The 27,077-nt window shown below is 33.1% G+C and overlaps 1 protein-coding gene across 1 annotated transcript; it reads left to right on the top strand.

The window, feature by feature from the left end:
* The first annotated feature begins 1,492 nt into the window (after window positions 1-1,492).
* LOC149239482 (laccase-4-like) lies at window positions 1,493-4,370 on the top strand. Its single transcript, XM_089367154.1, has 6 exons — window positions 1,493-1,685; window positions 1,791-1,942; window positions 2,161-2,405; window positions 2,506-2,631; window positions 2,725-3,693; window positions 3,926-4,370. The coding sequence occupies exons 1-6, from the start codon at window positions 1,533-1,535 to the stop codon at window positions 4,054-4,056; spliced, it is 1,776 nt and encodes a 591-aa protein (XP_089223280.1). The 5' UTR covers window positions 1,493-1,532; the 3' UTR covers window positions 4,057-4,370.
* Window positions 4,371-27,077: the final 22,707 nt, after the last annotated feature.

Here is a 27,077-nt window from a genome sequence, read left to right as displayed (position 1 = left end):
CCCTTTGAGCTTAAATACTTGTTGAATGACTATCATGGAGTCTTTGAATACCATTAACTACTAATTTTTTCTTGATATAGCCAACTCTAACCCCTTCTACAAAGCTAAATAATAATAATAATAATAATTAATTAATAATAATAAAATAATAATAATAAATAATTAATTTATAATATTAATATCAATATCAATATTTAATAAATAAAAAATCAAATATATTTAAATTATAATAAAATTTTCTCATTCAATTTTAAATAATAACAATAAAATAAAAAACAACATTATATTTATAATCTTATTTCAATTATATATAAAACTAAAAATATATATGGTAGATATAGACTTTTAAAACAACATTATATTTATAATCCTATTTGAATTAATTATATATATTGTCAATATAGACTTTTTTATTATATTCATTAATAAAATGTAATTCAGTGATGGTGAACTCAAATCTACCTGCGAAAAGGATCTCTGATCAAATCTTATAAACAACAAATCATGCACACCAATTTAATATTTAAATTAAATATAACCTTAAAATTAAATTGTAATTAATAATAATAAAGGAAATCATAAGCTTCCCACCTTTTTGCCTTTTAATGACATCCCATGGATGCATTTTGATAAGATTGCAACAAGTTCGAGTCGAATTCCGTTTTAATGACATCCCATGAATGCAAGAACCATACCAAACATAGAAATTTAACTACCCACTTCATACTTCTCCAGAATTTTCTTTTAATGTCGACAGGATATCTCTGAGACTACTTTGGTGAGGAGAATTAAAGAGGTTCCAGTGAATAGACTCCTTTGGTGATGGGAAATTAGGGGAGGTTCCAGCGATTTGAACAGCAATGTCTGGTCAACAAAGAATTGAAATGGACTTGAGTTGGTGTTGGTGTGGTCAATTGTGTGTTATGAAAGTAAAAGAATTTTCTACTCAACGGAAGTGGAGACCACCGGCCTCTCTGTCGATCAATGAACCCAACTCTGAAATTACAGTAATACATGGCCATGGCAATGGCAATGGCAATGGCAATGGCAGTTAATTATAAAGGAGACCGTTTTTTCATGGATAAGGACAGCTTTTTCATGGTGGTCCTCAGCGAACTTACTGATCTTGTGATTAACCTATCTTAACTCATATACAGGACCTCGTGCCATGCCAGAAAAGCATGGATGTCCTAAGCCCACATTAAGTCTTTCAATTTCACACTAATCTCCATTAAACTTAATTACATCCTTGCCTTCTTACAGTGAACGCCTCTTTCAGCTGAGTTGGTACAGCTGCACAGAAGCAATTAGGCAAAGGTTTTCTCTGTGCAATGTCTACGGTTGTTTGTGAGTGTATGTTCTTAATTTTTACTCCACCGATTCACCACCAAATAATACCCCACAACCAGAAAGACACCGGGCAATCTTCAGGGCTATTGGTATATATATAAATGCCTCCCAGCTGATCACAGTAATCACAGCTACATTCAAACTAGGGTTTCATAGGTTATAAGTTAAGTAGCAGGAGGAAAATGTTGAACTCAAAGACATTACTCTGCCTTTGCCCCTGCTCTTCCAGGGCAGCTGTGAAGTACTTGTTAATTGTCATCCTGCTGGTCATCATTCAGTACCTGGATATAGCAGCAGGAAAGCATTGGCAGACAACCAGGCATTACAAGTTCAATGTAACTATATATACTGCAAATCATTTATACTATGTTGGAGTTCACTAGGGGTGTTTGGGTGTTTGGTTATATTAATCTAATTAGTATAAATGCATTGGGTTGCAGGTGAGGCAGAGCAATGTGACACGTCTTTGCAACACAAAACCTTTGATCACAGTGAACGGACAATATCCAGGACCTACCATTTTTGCTCAGGAGGGAGATCAAGTAATTATAAAACTGGTTAACCATGTCAAGGACAACGTGACTATTCACTGGTAATTATATTTATGATTTTTTTATTTTTTCCAGTAACTTAAGATGTATATTTATGATAAAGTAAGTATTTTGCTGTTTATTATAAAGTGATGTTTACTTGTGATTATTTAATTTATATGGCTGACCTAATCCTACTCATTCATAATAATCACTCAACTTGCCTGCAGCCACTGAATAGTTTTAGAGATCATGTATTTATGTATGTTTTTGCATGCAGGCATGGGATTCGACAGCTGAGATCTGGGTGGGCAGATGGTCCTGGTTATATCACCCAATGTCCACTTCAAACTGGAACGAGTTACGTTTATAACTTCACCATCACAGGACAGAGAGGAACTCTATGGTGGCATGCACACATTTCTTGGTTAAGAGCTAGCGTACATGGTGCCATCATTATATATCCCAAGCCACATGTTCCCTACCCATTTCCCAAGCCATACAAAGAAGTCCCCATTATTCTGGGTAAGTTTATATATTTTAGTACTTTTTATGGATAATCTGGACCTTGTATCAATGGCCTTGTAATCTGGAATTTAATGGTTTTACACACACCACCTTGCAGGAGAATGGTGGAATGCAGACACTGAGAAGGTTATTCAGCAGGCCCTCCAATCAGGGGGAGGTCCAAATGTGTCAGATGCCTACACTATAAATGGACTTCCTGGACCACTTTACAACTGCTCCAATGGTAATGATAATTGTATTTAATTTGTTTATTTATTTGATGTATTGGGTACAAAAGAGGATGTCACTCATTTACTAACCATGGTATGTTATGTAGATACATTTGTTCTTAATGTCAATCCTGGGAAGACATATCTTCTTCGAATCATCAATGCTGCACTCAATGATGAGCTCTTTCTTGCCATTGCAAATCACAGCATGACTGTGGTGGAAGTAGATGCAGTTTATGTGAAGCCTTTCCAGACAGACGCTCTTGTTATAACACCCGGCCAAACCACCAATGTGTTATTCACTGCTAATGCTACTGTTAATGTTGGAGGAGTTAACCAGTTTTACATAGCAGCTCGCCCATTTGCTACAGGGGGTGGAACATTTGATAACTCCACTGTTGCAGGAATTGTGAGCTACAACATTTCCAACTCTAATACCTCTTCCACCATTATAATGCCTAAACTCCCAGCCCTTAATGACACTTCCTTTGCAGCCAACTTTAGTGCAAAACTTAGAAGCTTGGCTACCTCACAATTCCCTGCACTTGTTCCTCAAACAGTTGACAAGAAACTTTTCTTTACAATTGGGTTGGGACTGAATCCTTGTCCAAAAGGGATGGGAAATGCCACATGCCAGGCACCCAATGGGACAAGATTCACTGCATCTGTCAACAATATTTCTTTTGTTCTCCCAAACACAGCTCTTCTTCAGTCTCACTATTTCAAGCAAATGAAAGGAGTTTATAAGACTAATTTTCCAGACAATCCTCCATTCCCATTCAATTACACTGGCACTCCACCCAATAATACACAGGCTGTGAATGGGACTAGAGTAAAAGTCCTTCCCTTTAACACAACTGTTCAATTGATTCTTCAAGACACCAGCATCTTCAGCACAGACAGCCACCCTGTCCATCTCCATGGTTTCAATTTCTTTGTGGTGGGCCAAGGTGTTGGAAACTACAATGAATCAACAGATGCACCAAACTTTAACCTCATTGACCCTGTTGAGAGAAACACTGTGGGAGTTCCCAAAGGAGGTTGGGCTGCTATCAGATTCCGTGCAGACAATCCAGGTAATATATACAAAATATTCACATAATTTCATCTCATTTCCCATGCAACTTTATATTAAATCATAACATTGCATATATGAAAATTATAATAATGTTTGTTTACTCAATATCCATGGAATATATTCACACAATCTCATCTCATTTCCCATTCAACTTTACATTAAATCATATCATTGCATAGATGAAAATTATAATAATGTTTGTTTACTCAATATCCATGGAATATATGCAGGGGTGTGGTTCATGCACTGTCATTTGGAGGTTCACACATCATGGGGGCTGAAGATGGCGTGGGTAGTAAAGAACGGAAAAGGGCCCCTTCAAACTCTCCCACCTCCCCCTTCTGACCTCCCTCCTTGTTGATCCTCTTCATTTCATCACTTTCATTTCATTATTGTTTCTTGCTTTTCTTTCAGATGTTGTCGACGTAAGGTTTTTGTTAGGAAGATTTCACAATAAGCAGCCTTTTCCTCCAACGAGGAAGATGGCTATTTATTCAAGGAAAGAAAAATGCTTCACACTGGTAATTCAACAAGGGGCAACCAATCACAGTGTGGAACTGTATTGAATCACTGTACATACAAGTGCTTGGTACATGAATAAAAGAGTTATGGGTTCTTCCATGTGTGATATATGAATTACACAGTGATAAGCGTGCTTTTAGACAAAGGTAATGTAAGGCGATTGTAAAACTTTGATTTAATGGCGAAGTTGATGGATTTTCTCTATCAGTTTTTTGTTTTTAATATATAAAATAACAAGTGTAATGTGCAATGTTTGCTTGCTTAGTACCCTTATTATGTATAAAATAATTGATAATTATAATAAATCATTGATATATAACCATGATGGATTTAATGGTGAAGTTGATAGATTTTCTCTCTGAAATGTTAAGACTATTAAAAATAAAATTATACATTCTGTTCTAATCCGTATTGGTAATGTTTATTAGTTTTTTGTTTTAATGTATAAAATAACAAGTGTCATTGCAATGTTTGCTTAGTATGTTTATTATGCATAAAATAATTGATAATTATAATAAATGGTATATATATAAAACGTTTTTTAATATAATTTTAAAATAATATAATATAAAAGAAAATGCTTATCTCTTTTGGATAAAAGATATTGATAAGTCATGATATTGGCCCATCTTATTGTAACAAAGCTTACATAGTTCAAATCCTTAAAATTTATTAAATTTATATTCTATATTAATTAATTTAAAAAATATAAAATATATACTAACATAGCATGTTTCTTTTTTTTTGAATGTTGTTCAGTTGACTCAACAATGCAATGCAACGTGAACTTGAGAGTGTCTTTTAATACATGTATTTACATGGAGGTAAATTTTACTGTAATTCTTTTCATCCAATGATAAAAACAAGCGAGTCTAGAAAATAAAATAAAATAAAATATAAAGATGGTGAAAAATTAAAGAGTGAAAATTGTTTACAAATTAATTGTGCCAAACTGCCACTTGTTGCTTAGCAACATTTTACATTTATTTTAGCAAATAATAGCACCACATATGTTTTGTCGTCAACCAGTATAACATGGAGTTTGTTGTGGATACCAAGAAGAATATACCAAAAATGCCTTCAACCATCTATTGTGGATACTAAGAAGAATTTACCAAACCACTGACTACTTCGGTGTTAATGTAAATGGAGTCGTCTACGTAACCGAAGGAATTGTCTGGACAACCAAAACTGGCAAAAAAAATCAAAAAACCTTGTAGAGGCAGTGTTGAATCATATTTTTGATGGTGGAAATGGATTCAGTACCATCAAAAACTTTTAGGGCACCTAAAATTATGAAGTTTGACAACTTTTACATGGATTCAAAAAATCTTGTAGAGGCAGTGTTGAATCTTATTTTTTATGGTGGAAATGGATTCAGTACCATCAAAAACTTTTAGGACACCTAAAATTATGAAGTTTGACAACTTTTACATGGATTTACAAAATACCCTGCTGGATTTTTTCAAAATATGGTCAGAATTTCCATAACTTTCAGGGCAAAAAAGCATAATCGTTAGACTACGGCAATGTAAATACCAAATGTGATTTCGGTGGTCTTGTCCTTTCCATCAGTTACATTTAAAGAATCTAACTCATATGTGATTTCGGTGGTCTTGTCCTTTCCATCAGTTACATTTAAAGAATCTAACTCATTGTTATTATATTACGATACTCACTATATGCCCCATGAATATGGGCATTTGGCTAGCCTTGTCAAAACTTCTATATTTAAGAGAATGCCATGTAAATAGTTTCCCACCATTTTTATACAAATACTTGCTTAAATTATGGTGGGTAGTTATTTACATAGTATTCTTGCATAGAAAATGGTGGTAAATTTTTTTATTGACGTAAAATTTTTGTTAAGACGATTTCACAATAAGCCGCCTTTTCCTCCAATGAAAGATGGCTATTTATTCACGGAAAGAAAAATGCTTCACACCTGGAATTCAACAAAGGCAACCAATCACAGTGATGTAGAACTGTATTGAATCATTCTACATACAAGTGCTTGGTGTGTCATCTATGAATTACAGATCTCCCTTCCCGTGTAAGGCTGGCTTAAAACTTTTTTAATGGTGAAATTGATGGATTTTCTCTTTGAAGTGTTAAGACTACTAAAAATAAAATCCTTCATTATGACGTAACGTAAGTTATGAAAACCGTAAGTTTCGCATTGCTAATGTTTGTTGGGTTTTTAAAAGTAAATGTATAAATAGTAGGAGGAAGAAGATTGGTTTAGGGACGGAAAAAAATAATAATAATATATTTTTTTAAATTGAAATATCAAAGAAAAAAATAATAATAATATATTAATTTTAAAATTGAAATTGCAAAGTTTTATTATGAAATAAAGAAAATTGTAATATTTATATATAAGTCTAAAGGGTTAGTTTAGTTGGTCAAAAACCATGCCTCGCTATCGGAGGTCTTGATTCTACTCGAAGCCCTTGGGGTTAGGTCTTGCCAATAGGCTGAGGGGTGATTAGCCCAGATTTTTCCATGGACGTAGCGACCACTCACTGACCAAGGTGTTCTTGAACCACACTACATATATATATATATATATATATATATATATATATTAGAGTTGGAAGTATGAGTAAATTCAAAACAAACAAAAAAACATTAAATTGTATTATTTGAATTTTGAAAGTAGAAGATTGGATATATTGATAGCAAAGTATCCATTTTCATATATTTTCACATTGTAGTATGTTGTTTTTAACACAATTGTAATGCCCTTGACATAAGAACAACCAAATTGGTAGTTTGAATCAACAAATTAGCACATGCACCTTATTGTGTGTAAGTTTATTGTGAATGGCCATTTTAAACAGAAACAATGTTTGTATATATCAACTATTATAACATAACAAAACAAGTTGTTTTAAGGAGTAAGCCATAACCATGTTTTAACTAGTAAATAACATCAAACCAAGTAAAGATAGTATCATGGATAACATCATAAAAAGTATGTCTACCATTTTCTAAGATATATGTTGTGGAATTAAGGGTTGTGATTAATCCTCAAATCTATGTTTCAAATAAGTCGTCTCAAATTTTTTTCTATAATTCTTTTTCTAGGATGTTTCACACCATAAAATTTTGAGTAGATTGAGAAGGAATTGCAAGGTATGTCTAATAAAAAAATTAGATTCTAGTTCTTTATAATTTGTATGATATAGCTTGTGGAAGTTTGGATTTTTTTAATGGTCCTCAGATCAATTTCAAATGAGTGGTCATGGTATTTTCACTACAATTTTTTCCTAGCACACTTAGACTATGAAATTTTTAGTAATCTAAGGAGACATAATGAAGTACCTTTTCCTAGCACACTTCAGACTGTGAAATTTTCAGTAATCTAAGGAGACATAATGAAGTACTTCAAGTGAAAACTACATAATCAAATTTGAATAATTGTATAAGTGGAAAATTACACAAGTTTGCTCTTGGGAAGAGACCAAAAATCAACATGTTTTTGAAAAGTCACCACAACTTTTACTTGGCACATCAAATTCTAGTCAAACATTTGGAATTGCATAGAAGATGTATTAGAGTATTACATACCAAAATTTTAGATCTAGAAGGGCTCAAATCTCAGAGATATATCAAGAAAAAGGTCAAACATTTAGATGTTTTCCAAATTGACATTTTAAAGGCACATAACTTACAAGGACATGATTTTTTATTAGAAGATCCAAAAAAAATTATGATTGAAAGTTGTGATAAATATGAGTATTGTTATGATGCCTCTAAAGGAATTTGTTACACCAATTAAACCTCCTAAAGGCTCATCAAAAACTCATGAAGAAAGTTAAAACTTAGAATTTATGTTCTCCTAATCAGAGAATAAAGTTAATGAAATCAATGGTAGTATGTTGGAAAAGGTCGATTTATCAAGTTCTCAAGAAAAAATTAAAAGAAAAATGATGGATGAAATGGAAAAGAAATGAATGAAGACAAGGTAGAAATTACAGAAAATATGAACCATGCTATAATAATCTCCCTAAAATGGATATGAACATCCAAGGAAATCATGAACATAAGGAGAAGCAGAGCATTGAGACTCAATCACATATGGGGAGTATCTTATCGTAATTGGAGAACATAAATATTGAATCACAAAACCAGCTACATAAGATTGTTTGATGGTAACAATCTTATAACACGGATATTCCAAATGGAGAATTACTTTGATCTACACCAAGTTCCAACCTTACAAAAGGTAAATATTGCATCAATGGTTTTAAAACAAGAGCAATTGATGTATGTTACCAATGGCTTTGCAAAAGAGAAAAGGATTTTATTATATCTTGGACCATTTTTTACATAGTAATTTATAGCACATTATCAGGATATTAAGAGCAAATTATACATTCTTTAGTCAATTGGTAAATATTTGGAAAAAAATTATACTTATAGAGCACAATCAACAATTCCAAAAGTTGAGTCTTAGGGTAAAGAACATTTCAGAGATAATTTATTAGACCTATTTATGGGAACTTTAAAGGAAATCATCCAAGATGAGATGTGTATCTCTGAATCTAAATCTCTAGAGCATGCTTTCAATCTAGCTAGGAAAGTTGAAAGTAAAAATATGGCTACTAGGAAATTGGTCACTAATTGTTTATTTTTCATAAGATATTCTAACTAATAATTAATTCCTATGATTTGTTATGTTAATCTTTTCTTGCATTCAAATTAATCATAAAGCAATTACATAGAAGATATCAATACTAGAAACAAAATGCAAGTAAGATCATGGAGAGATAGCTAAACAAGAGACACAAGAGCTTATGTTGAGAAAACCCACATGGGGTAAAAACCTAGAAACCTTTTTCCTTAGAGAAATTATTCAATTCAAAAGAGATAGATCTAATTCTTCTAGCCAAGAATGAGGTCAAACCAACCAGCAATATCATTATGGGCAAACTATGCTTAAGTCAAGTCACAAAGATTCCCAATCAACTTGGCCTAGTCTGACCTTTCTATGCTAAAGTTCAGCCTCCCAAATTTTGCCTAGAAACTTGGCCCTGTTGTTGCCCAAAAACTTAGACTTTTCCAAGAAATTATTGCCTAGAAAACCCTTAGAAACTCACACGTTCACGGTAAAATAAGAGAGAGAATGCATGAGATGTCTTTGTCCTTATTCTTCGTCCTCCTTGTATTCTTATTCTTTTAGATGCCCATAAAACATTCTTTTGTCTTGTGTGATCCAAATTTCCCAAGAGGAGGAGGTCGAATGGCATATATATAGTGATCATGGTTGGATGAATGGGTGGCTCTCTGCTCCCTCTGAGCTCGAACCTCATCTAGTACAATATCTCTTAAATCATGATTTTGGGAGAGTCCTCTTGTCACAAGCATTGCTTCATTTTTCCACTACTTCCATCTATTGCCAAAGCCTTGGAAGTCCTTCACTATGTACCTAAAATCATCACTAGGAGGCCATGGAAGAAAAATTATAACAAAGCAAAGGATACAAATATAAGAGGCTAACTAATAGTAAAACAATAACAATAATAATCAAGGAAGAGAGATATAAGTTACTTATATTTTTTTAGATTATACGAAAATGTCAACTCCCTCTTAATCTTAGCCTTCTTATATCCATCTTGCAGATTTATCAACCTCGTCCTCATCATTTCATTCCTTCCATGCATGAGTTAGGGTTTCTTCTTTTAGTGAAAGCATGGATTAAGGTCTAGCTCTTGGATTTTATCCACAAACCCTATGGATTTCTTATCAAGCCTTCTAGACTGCTAAGGTTTACAAACCCTAGACTTCCAACTTTATCTTAGCCTTTTTCATATGCAAATTTTCTTTCCAAAATCCAAATTTCCAAAACCATAAAATTTATATGTGATGAAATCAATCAAGGATGTATCAAGGTTAATAACCCATTATAACATATGATCTTAGGTAGCAGCATATGCAAGGCATCTTTCAAGGTTCATTACATCAATACAAAATCCTACTTATGAACACATTTTGAAATGCAATACAACATTTCCAAAGGAAATATAGGTCCCCAAAACTTCAATCCAATGTATAACACTTCAAGCTACCAAATATTTTGCCCCTTATGTTAGAGACATACTTGAATAACTCCCTGTGTAGTTACCGGAGATATATTTTAAGGGAAGGCTTCCTTTAAGAATTCCAGAACCTTCAAATAATCATTTGACATTGCACCATATCTCATTTAATACAATCATACTCACAACAATGCAATGTAAGTCGTATTACTGTAGTATATGATATTACAAACTTTGCAACTTTAGGATAACTCTTTATTGAACTAATTCAAAGGAAATGGCCTACACAGATTACTGATTTCAACCCATATAATACTTTAGTAAACCGAACACACTTTGTCCAACTCTCTTAGCCATCTAGAATTAAGACTTATGATGATGTTATTACTTCTTCTCTTACATGCTACAAATCAGTAGATGTTTCTACATTATTGATACATTCCTTTGATAATCTTGTCACAAAATGAATTTTCATCCTTCATCCTTACTTCATCGAACTAGATATCAACAACTCCAAAGAAAATTTTGATACAAGTCTTACTACATACTTTTCACCTAGGCCCATACTTGGTCCTCATTGACAGATATGTTGACAAGTGATCACTGGCATAGTCTTCAAGAATGTTTCCAAAGTAAGTTTGATCTAAAACATAATCATTGTGAGTAGCTTAAGCAATGATACATACTTCACACCCTAAGGATTCAAGAAAACATCAAATTTCAGGTTTTGTGGTGTTTTTATTTGACTGATATGATACAGATTTGCATTCCTATACCTCATCTAGTATTGTAGTGTGTAATGATTGGAAATCTTGATTTTTGAATGAGCCAAACAACTATGCATTTTATTATCATTTCTTGAGCCAAAACAAGACATAATTAATTTTGAAATAGGCCATATATTGAAAAACATTTCAACTTCATAAATCATAAAGCATTAGACAAAGATTCTTCTTAAGAGATATTTCTTTCAATGTACAGGAATATCCAGAATTCATCTTGTGCAAATAAACTTATGCGCAAGAGATAACTTGTTGATTTTGTAGACAGTGGTATTTTGGATTACTTTTCAGATTCCTTTAGACTTAGAGATTCCTCAGCCCACCTGATATTCCTTGACCCCGTGTAACTTACGGAGGTAACTTCAACCTTTGTATTGGTCCTAAGGTTTAGAACTTAAGCTTTAGCCCTACTACAACATGTTTGAGGCATTCTCAAACTAATGAAACAAACTAAGGATTTTTGGCCTACCTTCAACTAAGATACATTGGCCTTCTCTGAATACTATTACGGTCTAATAGACCTCCAGCAATATGAATCTTGGTATGAAACTTCGACCTTCCTGAGGTCATTCAATTCATCTGAAATTAGATTAGATGGAATTTTGCCTTAGACGGGGGCTTCAACCTTTAGCTCGAATATAGAACATATTTGAATTCCATAATAGAACTATGGTTTCTAGGGTTACTGATAGAATAGTCCCTAGAGGATAATTTTTAGATTGGCTTCTTTTTTAAGGTTGCTCTTCCACCCAAATGTTGATACCATGTTGATTTTTCTTAGGATCCTCTAACTAATAAATACTTATGTGATTTCTTACATTAATCTTTTCTTGCATTTAAATTCACCATAAAGAAATTACACAAAAGATCTTGATAGTAGAAACAAAATTCCATTAAGATCATAGAGATACATCCAAACAAGAGAGACAAGAGTTTACCCTCGGAAAACCCGCAAGGGGGAAAACTCAACAACATTTTTCCTTAGAGAAATTAATCAATTCAACAGAGATACATCTAATTCTTCTAGCCAAGAACAAGGTCAAACTAAAAAGTGACATCATTATGGTCAAACCTGGTCAAACTTCCCTTAGGTAAAGTCACAAAGATGCCCAATCAACTTGGCCTAGTTTGATCTATCTATGTTGAAGTTTGGCCTCCCAAAATTTTCCTAGAAACTCGGCCCTGCTATTTCCCAGAAACTCACACGTGCGAAGTCAAACAAGAAAGAGAATGATGAGATATAGTTTTCCTTCTTCTTTATCCTCCTTTTATTCTTCTTCTTCATCCTCCTTGTCTTCTTCTTCTTCATTTAGATGCCCAAAAAATGTATTTTTGTCTTGTGTGATCTAAATTTCCCAAGAGGAGGAGGTCAAATGGCATATATATAGTGATTCTAGTTGGCTGAATGGGTGGCTCTCTACCTGGGGCCAACTCAACCTTATTTGGAGAAAAAAAAAAATTGAAAATTAAAAATTTCTCTTTCGAAACCGACATGAAGAACATGTCTTATATCAATCATTTCAAGGGCTAAAATGACATGAAGAACATGCATATATATATATATATATATATATATATATATATATATATAAGGGATAAAATATTAATTATGAAGATTGACCATAGCTACAAAATTCAACACTAATAATTATAAAGAAAATCATTATCCATGTCCTAAATTGACAAGGTTGACACCTCAACAAATGGATGAAAGAAGAGCAAAGAGACTATGTTTCAACTATGACATCAAGTATAGTAAGGGGCATAAATGTGGTGAAAAGAAATTATTTTATATAGATTGTGAATATGAAGAATATCTAGAATTGGAATGTCACGAAATTTATAGCTAGAAGAGACTACTCCCACAATATTGTGTCTTACATTGGCATACATCAATACTCCAAAAGCACTCAATATAAAATGATATATCAAAAAGAAAAAGGCTATATTGTTGATTTATTCGGGTAGCACCCATAACTTAATCAATTATAAATTGGAAAATCTTCTTAATTTCTTTGTATATCCATCACTAAAATTTCAAGTAATGATTGCATATGTAGCTACCATAAATTGCTTAGGGACGTGCCATAGTATTAATATGAATATGGGGGAGTTTTTATTGGATAGTCCCATGATTACAATCCAAATGGTTGGTGTTGATATTGTAGTAGGGTCCAATGAATACAATCATTGGGGGAAATGGCCCTTAATTTTCAAGATAATTTCATAATATTTTACTCAAAAGGAAAGGGAATTGAACTTATAAGTATCCAAGGGAAGCCCTATAAAGTGATAAGCTCTAATAGCATGACAAAGTTTCCAAAAAAGGGACACCATGGTGTAATTGCAAAATTTTGTTCATTAGACTTTCAAACATTTGTAACATCTACTCTAGTGGATCTCCAAAAGGTTATCAACAATCTCTCCAAGGTATTTGGAGAGATGTCTAAGGGTCTTCCACCTACTCAAGATCATGACCATGCTATTCACTTGCAACCTAGAAGTTTCCACCTAACATTAGACCTACAAGCATCCATATCCACATAAGAGTGAGACCGAGTGTATGGTTTAAGAAATTTTATAGGTTGGCATCATTCAACCAAGCCAAAGTTCTTTCTCTTCACGAGTGGTGATGGTTATAAAAAAGGATGGTTCATGGTGTATGTGTCTAGCTTACAATAGCTTTAAAAAATGACAATCAAAGATAAGTTTCTTATTATTGTCATTAATGAATTATTATATTAATTCATGGAACAATTTTATTTAGTAAGTTGGATATATGTTCTAGATATCATCAAATGATTTGTAAACTACCCTAGATATTCCACTAGACAGTTTGTCCCAATAAATCTCATAAAAATATACTAAAAACTAAAATATATATTATGAGGGTTAGTTTTCCTTATATTTTCTAGATTTATCATAGTTATTGTTTATGTAAATGTGTGAAATATATAAAATATGGTAAAATAGAGAACAAATAAAACAATCACTCACAAACCATAATAACACCAAAATATGACCTAGAAAACCCTTTCATGAAAAAACCCAACTAGAATGTGACGTTGCCCTACTCTCTCTTTCTTAGAATGGAAATGATGCTAATATGGAGTGAGACATGCGGTCCATGGGATATTATAGAAAGCAAGCCCTCTTTGTTTTGCACTTTATCTATCCACTCTCGGCTACTCTACTCTACCATGGAACAAAATGCACTAGAATAGAATGGAACCCATTTTCCAACTAATACGATTATAACACAATCCAATATCCAACTAGGGTTACATTTGACTCATTCTCTCCTTAATGTGAATTACAAGTCAACCCTTCGAGAGGATTATTCATAATCCCCATGTGGTTAGTCCCTTTTTCCACAAGCAATGTGGAGTGACATAGCATCCTTTCATTTTATGGTGGTCAATCACAATAGTTCAACTTCTGAAAGGCATAAATTTTTCATACAAGCTCTAATTGAGGCTATTCTTGCATAGTTGGAAATGCATCATTGTGAAAATTATGGAATCTAGGTCCATAGTAAGGTTAGGACCACAAAAAGTAGTCATGTAAGGCATCGAAATAGCTCCTTATGTTTTTCACCCCAAATTTCCCAAATTGGGACCACCACAAAAAATGACTATGCAAACTAACTCCCATAATTTTTCTAATCTAAAAGCATAGAGATGGATGAAAAATAATATAATGATATAAGCTTGATCATAAAATTAGAATGACCAAGAAGACATTCCCAAAACAACCTTTACAACACATGAAGGTGATTATGAGCTTTTGGTTATGCCATTTGGATTACAAATGCACCTTCAACCTTTCAAATCTTGATAAATTTTATTTTTCAAACCCTTCTTTAGAAAATTTGTGCTAGTTTTTTTTTTATGACCTACTAATCTACAACAAATTGTGGAAAGAGCACAACATGTTGACAACGTATTAACACTATTGGAAAAGAAAAAACTATATGCAAATCCTTGTAAGCGTGCATGTGGGGTTCAAGAAGTTGAATATTTGGGTCATATTATATTCCATGAAGGCATCAAAGTGGATCATAACAAAATCAAAGCTATGAGGTAATGGCCAATCCCCAAGCCTTGAAGAAACTCAAAGGACTCTTAGAATTGACAGGATATTACCCAAACTTTGTCAAAAATTATGGTCAAATAGTGACGCCTCTAATAAAATTACTAAATAAAGAATCATTCCCTTGGACTAAGAAGAAACCAAAACTTTTGGAAAATTTAAAGAGCCTATGAGTAAAAATCCCATCCTAGCAACACCCGATTGTTGTCTAGGTAAATCCTCTATGCGGACAGAGACGATCCCTCTAGCCCAATAAGTGGGACTAGCAACCTAAGTGAAAATATACTAGACACTTTCCTAAGCTACAATTGAAATGAGAGACAAAGAAGATGGCCTACCTCGTTCTGATGCTATTTCGATCCCCTTTTTTGAAGACCTTGAATCACTTGTGTCACGGGCTCGTTCCTGCTGCTCACATCATTTGTGCACCTGCACAAGAGATCAAGACACAACAAGGCATGCAAATACAAATAGCATATTCAAAAGAAACGTACTTACTTGATCAAGGAACGTTAAGATAGTTGATACATGAACATACACATCAATGGAAAATGAACCACCAGTTGTATATTAATAGAAAAGAAGGGGAAGCATACAACTAAGCCTTGATGTTGATAAGATCTCCTTGAATGAATGTCTAAGTCCAAGCTAAGCTCTCCAACCACTCCTCTTCAAATGAGTAGCATATAGGCACAATCTTAGCATAAGGGTGCAAATAGACATAGACCAACCATTTGGGAATGGGAGAGGATGAATATATAGGCATGGAAAGGGAGTTAGGATCTCTCCAAAGATAAGAGTAGGCCCTCATCTCAAGGATATAGCTCATAGGGATAAGACCAAGAGGCCAAGTTGGGAGAACTTGACCTCATCTATGTTGAACAACCTCCATCTCGCCGCTTTGGAAGCTTCTAGATCACGAAGCTTCTCATCCTCTTTGGGAAAATTGTCGTTTTGGGATCATCGCGGGTATACAAGCAAACAGAGCGATGTCATTGTGGGTCGAGTATAATGCAATAGGTGACCATCGCGGTTTTCAGTATCAAAGGAGCGATGATTCTAAAATTAGGGTTTTAGAGCCATTTCCTTCAGGGGAAGTTCAAGGAATTTTCCAATCAGTGTTTTAGGGAGGATCTGAGTTGCATATCCAAATGAGAACATTGCATGATGGTCATGTTTCGGGCACTTTGGGGTATTTCATAGGGAAGTGTGGGAGGTGTGAAAAAATACTCTGTAAAATCGACTTCACAAAAACCTTAACTGTGGAATGTGATGCCTCAGAACATGCCATTGGTACAGTTTTGATGCAAACAGGAATGCCCCTTGCCTTTGAAAGTAGTGAACTTAAATGAAACAAATTTCTTAGACCCATCTATGAAAAATAATTGTTGGCCATACTACATGAAGTTAAGAAATGGCATTCGTAACTAATAAGAAGACATTTCCAAGTAAAAGCATATCATTATAGTTTGAAGTATTTCTTGGGACAAATACTATCTTTAGAAGAGCCACAAAATTGATTTACAAAGATATTGGGTTATGAATTTGAAACTATCAACAAAATGGGACATATATATATACACATTCTCAAGAAAAGAGGAAGACACAAAGAATTTACTATGTACTACTTCGATTCCACAATATAATTGCGTGGAAGAAGTAAGGATATAATGGAAGAAAGATGAGAAGATATGCAAAATTATTCAACAACTCTAAGAGGACTCGATGTTGTGAAAAAAATTGTGTGGAATAATGATTTGTTGTGGTATCAAGGTCATCTATACTAATGTAAGAATTGTCAACTCAAACAAAAGATCCTTTGGAAATTACACACTTCTCCTATAGGAGGAAATTTACAGGTTTTGAAGACATACGATAGTATCAATTAAAAAAGGGAGAGATAATCAAGAACCCGGGATTCCTACAACCATTAGTCATACCAAGGTAGCTTTAGGAAGAAGTTTCAATGTATTTTATCATAGATTTTACCCAAATCTAAAGAAATGAGAATCATTATGGTAGTGGTAGATAAAAAGAAAAAGTATGCCCATTTTTTATATATTTCTCATCCTTTTAAAGCAAGCACAATGGAAATATCCAAAAGCTACATGGAATATTGAAGATTATTGTAAGTGGCAAAGATCGATCTTTTACTAGAAAATTTGGACTGGATTATTTTCTTATTTGGATACTCAATTGAATCACATCTCATCTTATTTTCCTCAATATGATGGGAAAATCAATACTGTGAATAATTTTTTAGAAGGATATATATATATATATATATATATATATATATATATATATCCATGTGATAAACAGACATAATGGGTCCAGTGGTTTTCCTTGGCAGAATGGTGGTACAACACATCCTTCCACACTTCATCAACAATGTCACCATATATAGAACATTATGGGTATCATATTTCATCCATCACATCACCCTTAAAAGGGATTGTAAAGGGTCGAGTAGTAGAGGACTACATACAACACCAACAATAGGTTCTTAAACTATTTAAGGACAACTTGGTTATAACATAAAATAGGATGAAACAACAAGCATATTAGCATTGCAATTAAAGGAAATTTAAAGTGGGGGATTGGATATTTGTGAGAATACAACCATATAAACATATGTCCCTAAAGCAACAAAAGAAGTAAAATAAATTAGCACCAAGGTATTATGGCCCTTATAAGGTGTTGCAAAGGATTATAAGTATGTATTACAAATTGGAATTTCCTCCATCTTCACATGTACATCTAGCCTTCCATGTTTCTTGCTTAAAGAAGGTAATTAGTAACGAGATCCCAGCCCAAACTATTTTACCAGAGATTAATGAAGAATGGAAAATAATACTAGAGCTAGAAATCATCCTAGAAACAAGGATTAAGTAGCTAATAAATTAGACAATTAATAAGTGCCTCATCAAAAGGAAGAACCTACCAATTCAAGAGGTGACATAGGAAGACAATTAGTTCATGCAAAAACACCCACATATAGTAAATTGTTGAAGACAATACTTGGTTGAAGGGGAGGTGCATGTTAAACCCTATATAAGCCCCATGTCAACCCTAAAACTTCTTATTAATCGTTAGATATTGAGTGATTATATTTCTATTGTTACATTGTTGTGTAAGCTAGAACTTTTAATTGTACCATTTTATTATAATTGTACCCTTCGTATCCTATATATATACTAATGAGACCTACTCTTAGGATCATCAAATCTTGTCTTAAACATTGTATTCATTGTAAAAGGAGGTTCCCCTATTGAATTAGACTATAGTTATTAGTTTCTTATTATTTTTAAGTTTCAAGGTTCATAATAGGCCCAATAGAAGCATGAGTAGTTAAGGAAAAATTGGCATGAGATGTGAGGGAACTTCTAGTTCCTATTTTGTTTTCTTCATCTAGACAAGCATATTAGATAAGTTGTGTGACCAATTTTGCACTATTGTGCTATGCTTGTGTTGAGTTTTATACATTTGATCTAACTTTTGTTGGAGAAGAATCATCATTTGAAGAATGCTTTTCTAAAGAGTTAACTAATTGTTGGTCATTCGTGTTGAGGATTAAATCTTTTTCAATCCAATTTGGTCTTTCTTAATGGAGTGTTTTATCCTTATGGATTTTTTTCTAAGTGACTAAGGATATCATCAATCTCTTCTACACTTTTACTTTTTAGTTTCATCAAAGGCAACATCTCAAATGATAATAATTTTTCCACTAGGTACGAACTGATAACCTATTTTTCATGAAGTATTTGATGAGTATGCATTTCATGTTGCAATTTTCCAACTTAATCCTTTTTATTTTACAACTAAGGCATAGAAAATGGAGCCAAAAACCAAAATATGATTAACTAAAGGCATAGTATCATACCAAGCTTCATATGCGTTGACTCCATATAAGATTGATGATGGTGATTAATTCCCTAGATAAACAATTTTATAAAATACTTGTACCTAATATTTTGTACTTAACCCCTTGAAATGTAACATAGGTCTCACAATTTCCATGAAAATTCAATTCATTCTTTTAGTGACCCTATTATGTTGTACAGTATAGGAGTTTATCAAGTACCATTTAATTCTAATTTCCTTGATATAGTCATTAAATTTATTTGAAATAAATGCATCCCCATTATTTGATCTCAATGTTGCAATTTCTTATTTGGTGGGATTTTCTATGAAGATTTGGAAATATATGGACTTTTCAAAGACTTGTAACTTATCTTTCAAAAGATATACCTAAATCATCCATGTAAAATCATCAATGAAAGGAATGAAGTATTTGCATCCACCTTTCAAAAAATTAACCTAAGTCATCCATATAAAATCATAAATGAAAAGAATGAAGTCTTTGCATCCACCTAAGGGGGGTCCCATAAAATCATAAATATCACTATACATAAGTTACAAACATTTTTTTTCTCACCATGTACTTGTGAAAAAATGATCTCTCTTTTATTCAATAATAATACATGCTTCACACTTAGTAATTTCCTCTTTGAAAGGAGGAAACCCTTCAACCATTTCTTGATTACAATTTTCTTAAAAATTATTTCAAAGTTTTGCTTAAAAGTTAAAAGATTAAATTTTCAAATTTAAAATTCCATAATTGTAAGGAGAAAGGGAGTAATTTTTTTTGTTTCTACAACTTTTTTCTTTTGAGGAATTATTGTGCCTTGTATCCTTAGAAGTTTTCCATCTTCATATCCATTCTTTATTATTCTAAAGTTGTTTTTTACTAAATCGCTTTTGACAAAATCATTTTTCATGATGATATGATGGCCACCTCATCTAACTAAGACCAAGGGAAACAAACTCATTTGAAAATTTGGAACATACCAAACATTGGAAAGCAATATTTTACCAATTCTTGGAAGAGAGAAGTTGACTAAGCCTTTTCCTTGAGGAGTGTGGGTTGCTTCATATGCCAAATAAATTGGATTGGGTTGCTTATCTTGGTAAGTATAAAACCAATTCCTTCTATAACACATATACTCAGTAGCCCCTATATCAAGTATTTGATCATCTTCACAATAATTTTTAAACAACTAGTTAGTGACAACTAAAGTTACAAAATCTAACTCCTAAACAATTGTAAACAAATGGTCAAGATTAATCCCTTGATTATTTGCATAGTGAGATGAAGTTGAAGTATGAGACTTATAATGTTTTTTTGAGCTGATTGTTTGCTTATGCTTGGGAAAAACTTCATTTTCCATTCTACATTCCTCTGTGTAATGCCCATAATGAAGACATATTTTTCACTTGAGTTTATTCACATCTTGTCCTTATCCTGATTGAAGGTTGTTGTTGGGAGAATCTTTAGATCTCCTAAAAAGTTGTTCATTTGAATTTTGTATTCCTCTTCATTTATTATTTATGCAACCACAATTATAATTAAAAGATTGAGTTGGATTATGCTCGTGATCTCTTTAATTATTGAATGTTCATCTTCCTCTCTAAATTCCATTGTATGTGTCTTACCCTTTGGAACTTTATCCTTTTCTTGAATTGGAATATACAATTTATTCTCATAAATTCTTCTTTAACCAAATTTTCCATCATGTTGGGCTAATAATTCTCCAAGGGAATCAAAATTTTGATTCTTCAACTTGCCAGTAATTTGTAAAGTCTCCAAAAAATGCCAATAAGAAGGAGGAAAGCCACTGAAGTCATGAAAATGTCTTCCACTTTCTCAAATCCACATTTGATTATTTCTAACCTAACATATTTTAAGGAGGGATCTGCTCCAAAACATATCCCCCTTTAGTTAATTATTGTTTAAGGATCTTCATTTAGAGATCAACCTATTTTGACTTGGGTTGAGTATTACAGATTTTCTTGAATGTTTGTCATGCATTCCAAGCATCAATTATATTTTCAATATTAAAAAACATTTCACCAATGACATAACAGCTTAAAGGTGTAAGTTCTTTTTCATCATTCAATTCCCATTTTATTAATTCTTTAGCTTAAGGAGGCTTAGTAGGAGCATATCACCACAACAAGCATCATTCAATAACTCATTGTAGAGTGATGTGCTTTGTATATGACAACTCCATGACTTATAGTTCTTTGGTCCATCCAATTTGTCAAAATTAGAGAACAAATTAATCAATTTATACATGGTGAGTTGTGTGTAGAAAAGCAGAGTGAAAATGATTTGCATATACAAACAATTTAACAAGTGTACACAATCATCAAAAAAATGAAGAGCGTCAAGCACAAGGGACACTAGAAGCTCTACAAAAAATAGATATAATGGTTGCTTGGCCTCGTCCCTCTTATAGGCTCAACAAAAGAGATCATTAATAATGTATCTCACTTGATTATTATCAATGATTTAATTCAAAGTTAGAAATTTTCTTGAATTTCAAAAAACTTTCAAATTTTGACATAATAATAATCTTCAATATAAGATGAATATGCCCCCTTTGAAGTGGGCAATGCGTTATGTAGTTCAATGACAAAAGTGATTGAATAAGCATCCTCTCGAACTAGTGAATACTTTAACCCTTGTTTGAATTTATGAGAATGCAATGGTAATAACAAATCTCGTTAAAAACAATTACAAAGATGCATCCACATGGTTGACATTCACTCCTTTGCTAGATATTTGAGCTTTACAACTTTCAAATTGTAAATCCACAATAACACAAAATGATTTGCTTAAATGAAAGCAATTTAGAAGACATTTAGAATAGATTAAAATAAATCTTATAAATCATATCATAAAAATATGCAAATAAGTTTTATAATAGAATTGATTATAGAATTTAGAGTTTCTTTAGATAAAATCTAGATTGAGACAATGTCACTTGGATTTATCTAGGGTGATTGAGAGAAATTATGTTAGCTTCCGTACCCATGTGCTAAAGTATTGAAGCTTGAGCTTTGAACCATTCTCTTTTTCAATGGTTCACTATAATGGTTTTTGCATCACCACAACTCTAATAGGATGTTAATATTCACCATGTATTCTCAAGCTCATAAGTTATTTATGAGGGAAAAAAGTATATAATAAGTGAGAGGCATAATAATTGAGAGGTAGAGGATTTATATAATATCTATAACCGGTATATATTTGGACTTTTTTACAAAGACGTGTGTACTATTAATGCAAGAAAAAATATAAATTTATTTTAAGGAAAAAAAGATACAAGGAAAAACTAGCTTCTGAAAGTACTTTAAGAATTAGTATTTCAGGAAAATGTCTACTTAATAGTGTAATGTCCCTTAATAATAAATAATAAATAATATAATATAATATAATATTAAAATACAAGCAAATAAATAATAAACAATAAATAAAAATAGTAATAGTAAATAAATAATAAGTAATAATAAAATAATAAATAACAATACTAAAGCTCTAAAATATAAATAGAAATAAAGTAAGAAAGCAGTAAAAATCAGTAAAGCTATCAAAAAGTAAAATCAAAAGAATAAAACAAGAAAGTAATAAAGTTGCATGTTGGCACATGGAGTGTGTGCATGTGGTTCCCCTTCCAATGTTTGCTCTATTTAATAGATGGTGAGGAAGATGAGAGGCATTCCATCATTCCATGATTCCATCATCCATTCTCTTGGGAGAACAGTGTTATGAGACAAAAGATCCCTGGCAGTAGTACGTTGATTGAGGGCTCGGGGGTGGTCAGTTGTAGCAAGATTTTGTGCAACTGAGCCTATGGTTGGGTGGAGAGTCGTCCCGAATACTTTGTTGCAATTAGCAGAAGAATTCAACTAGCGTTCCCCAGGTAAGTTGTCTTTGCTCGTATCTTTTGAAATTTAATGTTAATTAGTTGATAAATTACGTGTTGATTATAAATCGTATGATTAATCTAATTAATTAATTAATTAATATCTATGAATATCAGGTAGGAGGAAATGAAAGGATGTTCTATCAAGAAGAAAGTTCTTTTAAGGGTATTGATGAGTGGACCGAGAAACATGATTGGTAATGGTCATAGTGATGATCTACATAGTTTAATAGTTGAAGTATAGAAGGAATGTTGCTAGAAATTTCATAAGGATACCTTGAGAGGGATTGTGTACATATTGACAAAAGAAGTGAGAGTCAATTAATAGAGGTTGTACTTCACTGATTTGCACTCATTATTTCATGAGTGGGACTTCACATAGAGAAACTTATCAAGTTCTATTCCCATAGTGTTAAAAGAGGTTGTTTCCACAGAACACCACACAATTAAATTTTTCATGGACAATGATGGTAGTAGTATTCCAACTGTTTCAAAATCTAAAATAAAGATACTATTTAATGAGCAATAATATCTTGTCCAATTTGAAGAAGGGTGAATTTACAATAAAGCAATCAAGTGGTATTGAGATAGGAACTTGACGAGATAAGAAAATATTTTTTGTGGATGAAAATGATAATTGTTAAGTGATGTATGTATAAGTCAACATGGATCAACAAACCCTCATGCAAGTAAATTAAGCATGATATAAAATTAAATCATGATGACCTAGTGTTTATAGTGGTATAGTGGTATTAGAATCGTTAAGCCACAGGGTAAATGGATGTAAAACCAAGGGATTTTAATTGTGAGATAGATAATTTAAAAAAAAAATGATTGTATGACTAGTAATATCTTAACAATGAAATTCACCAGAATTTCCTTTGGGAGGAAGAATATATGACGAGAGATTAAGACACAAGATTATGAGGCTCATGTGAAATTTAACGATGTACTTAGATGATTATACCTATGGTGTAAATGGTCAACTTCCTAGTTGAAGGAAGTGGAAATGATTATTGAATAAGTAATTGGTATCTTGATGAAAACATAACACTAATAACATTGATGAGATAACATAGATCCTAGATGGATGTTGAATAATCTTAGTTCATAGTTGAATGTTTATAAAGTAAATGAAATTGATTTTTCTGATGAATCATGATAAGAATGCTTATAGAGTATTATTCTATATTTGATAAGTATTGAGATGTTTCTCATATTGATGATGTTTCATGATATGATGGTATGAGGGTGATCATGCACATGTGGTTCATATTTATATAGTTGTTACAATAGTGATGATGTATCCTTATGATGATGATGATATGCATAGGCATTATGATGTTATGTCAAGGTATATTGACATATTCATTTACTACGTGATGATAGGTATGTTTTACTCATGATGGATATGATATGCATAACATGGCATAGGAATTATGATGCTATAATATGAGGTTTATTGACATGTGGTTCATTTATTATGTGAAGTCATGATATGTTTTTGATGCAAATATGTTGATGTTCTAACTTATGATGGTATTTCATGAGGTGAAGCATGTGATAGTTGTGCACACATTTATGACATGCATGAGCATGCAGTTCGTTATTATTCATAATGTTGCAGTTAACAACAATGAATGTTCTCATGATGACATTTAAGACTTGGCATGTGGATTATTTTCTATGATACTATGATGGTATAGCTAATGCATTGGTTGCATGTTGAGGTGTGATGATTGACAGGACTCCTCAAATGGGCCGAGAGGGCCGGTTTATTTGATGATCTCGTGCGAACCCATACGCACGAGGGAGAATAAGTAACACCATATGGGCTAGGGACAAACTCAATCAACACTACATATGCCAGTGGTTCCTTTGTCTTGTGTAGCTCTTGATGGATTTTTACACAAAAATATCGTCACCATGATTATTTGCAGTCAGTATGGGTCTATCATCACTTGTACTATCCTCCTAAGCAAGTCTCAGACCTCAGCTCTTCAAATCAAGCTTTGGAAATGAGAGAAAGACATTAAAAATCAATGTAACTCTGGTTCCGCACTTTCTCTCATGGTCACCTGCGGTCCCGCACCTTCTGTGTACAAAAACTGTGGACCTGCCCGCTCTGTCCCTAACGGTGTAGGTGCGTACCCCTGTGAAAGTCAAAAGGCGCAAGTTTTATCTTAAAAAACTCAATTTGGGTTAATTCTAGAGGTTTCTAGAAGGAATTTTGACGTGGATTGTTCGCTCTGAGGTGGTTCATGCATCCCAAAAGAGAAGGAGCTAATCCCTTGATGAGAGGAGCTATCCCTTTGAAGGAGGGCTTTATCCCTTTGAAGGAGGACCTAGTAACCTCCCTCCATTTCACTATAAATACAGGCATTGGGCTGGTTGCTGGAGAGGTTAGAAGTTGAACATTTTTGAGGGTAAATGCTAGTGAAATCAAGACTTCCTAGTTGAGCTTAAGAGGAGAGATCACACATCTTTTTGGCTTCATTGGGGAGTGAGTGAAACTTGTCAAAGTAGAGGAGACTTCTTGCTGGACCCTGGGAGGAGCTTGTACAACGTCAAGGCAAAGGTTGTAAAGTTCTTCTTCTTTTGAATTAATACAATCAAACTCATTTTTCTCAACAAGTATCTTATGTTATTTGTTTCATGGACTCCTTGACTTTCATGTTAAATATGTTTTATGCAATTGGCTTTTCAGGTGCTATTTAATTTTTTTGCCTTGTTTGTGTTTGCAGATTCGTGAAAAGGAGCTCACTTGGATCAAAGGAGCGAGGGCATCCACAAGCTTGCGTTGGACCTAAGGTAGGCCCTAAAAACACTTGTTTGCTATTTGTTTATCAAAGCATATTTAGAGAAAGATAGTGTCTGGTTGGTTTGCTTGTCATTAGGTCTTCTTTAGATTCTAGGAAGGTCTATCTTGTCCGCAAGATCGACTTATTCCGTGTGACAAAATGGCAACCATACTGGGGACTTGATTGTTTTCCTTGTTTTTACTTTGACCTGAGAAACTCTATTTTTGTTTTTGTTTTTGGCTTGTTATGTGTAAAAGTGGGTAGAGTTTGTAGATCCAGGGTTATTTTTCATTTTTCATAGCTTTGGGAGAGGACCGCACCCTAGCCGTTTGACACAGTGCGTACCTACCCGCAACTTGGATTTTAGCACAGAGCGGGACCGCACTTGTGCCAACTGTGGGCCTGCGGACCCTGTCAAAATTCTGAAAACCCTAATATTTCCTCTGTTAGTCAGCTTAGTTTGTCTTTAGAAATTGTTATCCACTGCCCAGACCTGCATATAACTTGTCAGAAGCTTTCCTTGGATTGATTTCATTAGTGTTAGGGTTTTAGGTGAAATTACTAGGAGTTTTGCTTGTTGGGTTTGTTTTCATTTTGGTTGTGTAGTGACTCTGAGCTTAGAAGCTGTAGGGACTTCAGATCACCTTAGTGTCTACTAGCTTTCTTATGAGTCTGACCATTTATGAAATCTCCCCTTGTTTGAGGAATCCGCTTTGAGTTTTCTCTTTACAAAACTTCGAAAAGCTTGTATTTGAAAGTTTGGATTTTCATTTTCAAAGAGAAAACAAAATTGGTTGTTCTTGACTTATTTGTGATTCTGCATAAATTGGTCCTTAGCTTACATCTAGCTAAGTAAAACATCCTTAAAAAAGACTTTTAGTAGGCTTTGACTTCAAATAGGTTTTTATAATTTGTAGATCTCAAAGTTAGTCATTTTCATTAGTTTTGAGTGTTTTATAAAAAATGTAAAAAAAAATCTCTTTTGAAAACAAAAAGTTTGTTTTTTGTAGTGATTGAGTGCTTTGAAACGAAAAAGGGAAATTTTTGTGAAATAACTAGTTGTCTCGTTTTGAGTGCTTTGGAAAGGAAAAGCTCTTCTTTTAATTTGTTTAATTGAGAAAGATTTGTGTTTACAAAGTATTTGCATTCTCAAACTCTTTCTTAGTTTAGAAGTTCATCGAAGAGAAAAAGATTGTTTATATCATCTTAGGTGCATTTTTAGTGATTTTGAGTTGAGTCTTCATACCACGAGTTTCATCTCCGCACCTTTGGACTTAAACAAAAACCACTAAAATTAATGCTTAAAGTAAAATTCACCTAGTAACATTTTTATTTCTAGGGCTCTGATACACCAACTTAGCTTAGGCTA

This window comes from Pinus tabuliformis, chromosome 8, assembly GCF_031772625.1.
Source record: "Pinus tabuliformis cultivar Carrire ecotype Pingquan chromosome 8, CPIR1, whole genome shotgun sequence".
NCBI classification, from domain to species: Eukaryota; Viridiplantae; Streptophyta; class Pinopsida; order Pinales; family Pinaceae; genus Pinus; species Pinus tabuliformis.
The sequence above is the reverse complement of the archived record's forward strand: the minus strand, read 5'-3'. Positions and strand labels throughout refer to the sequence as shown.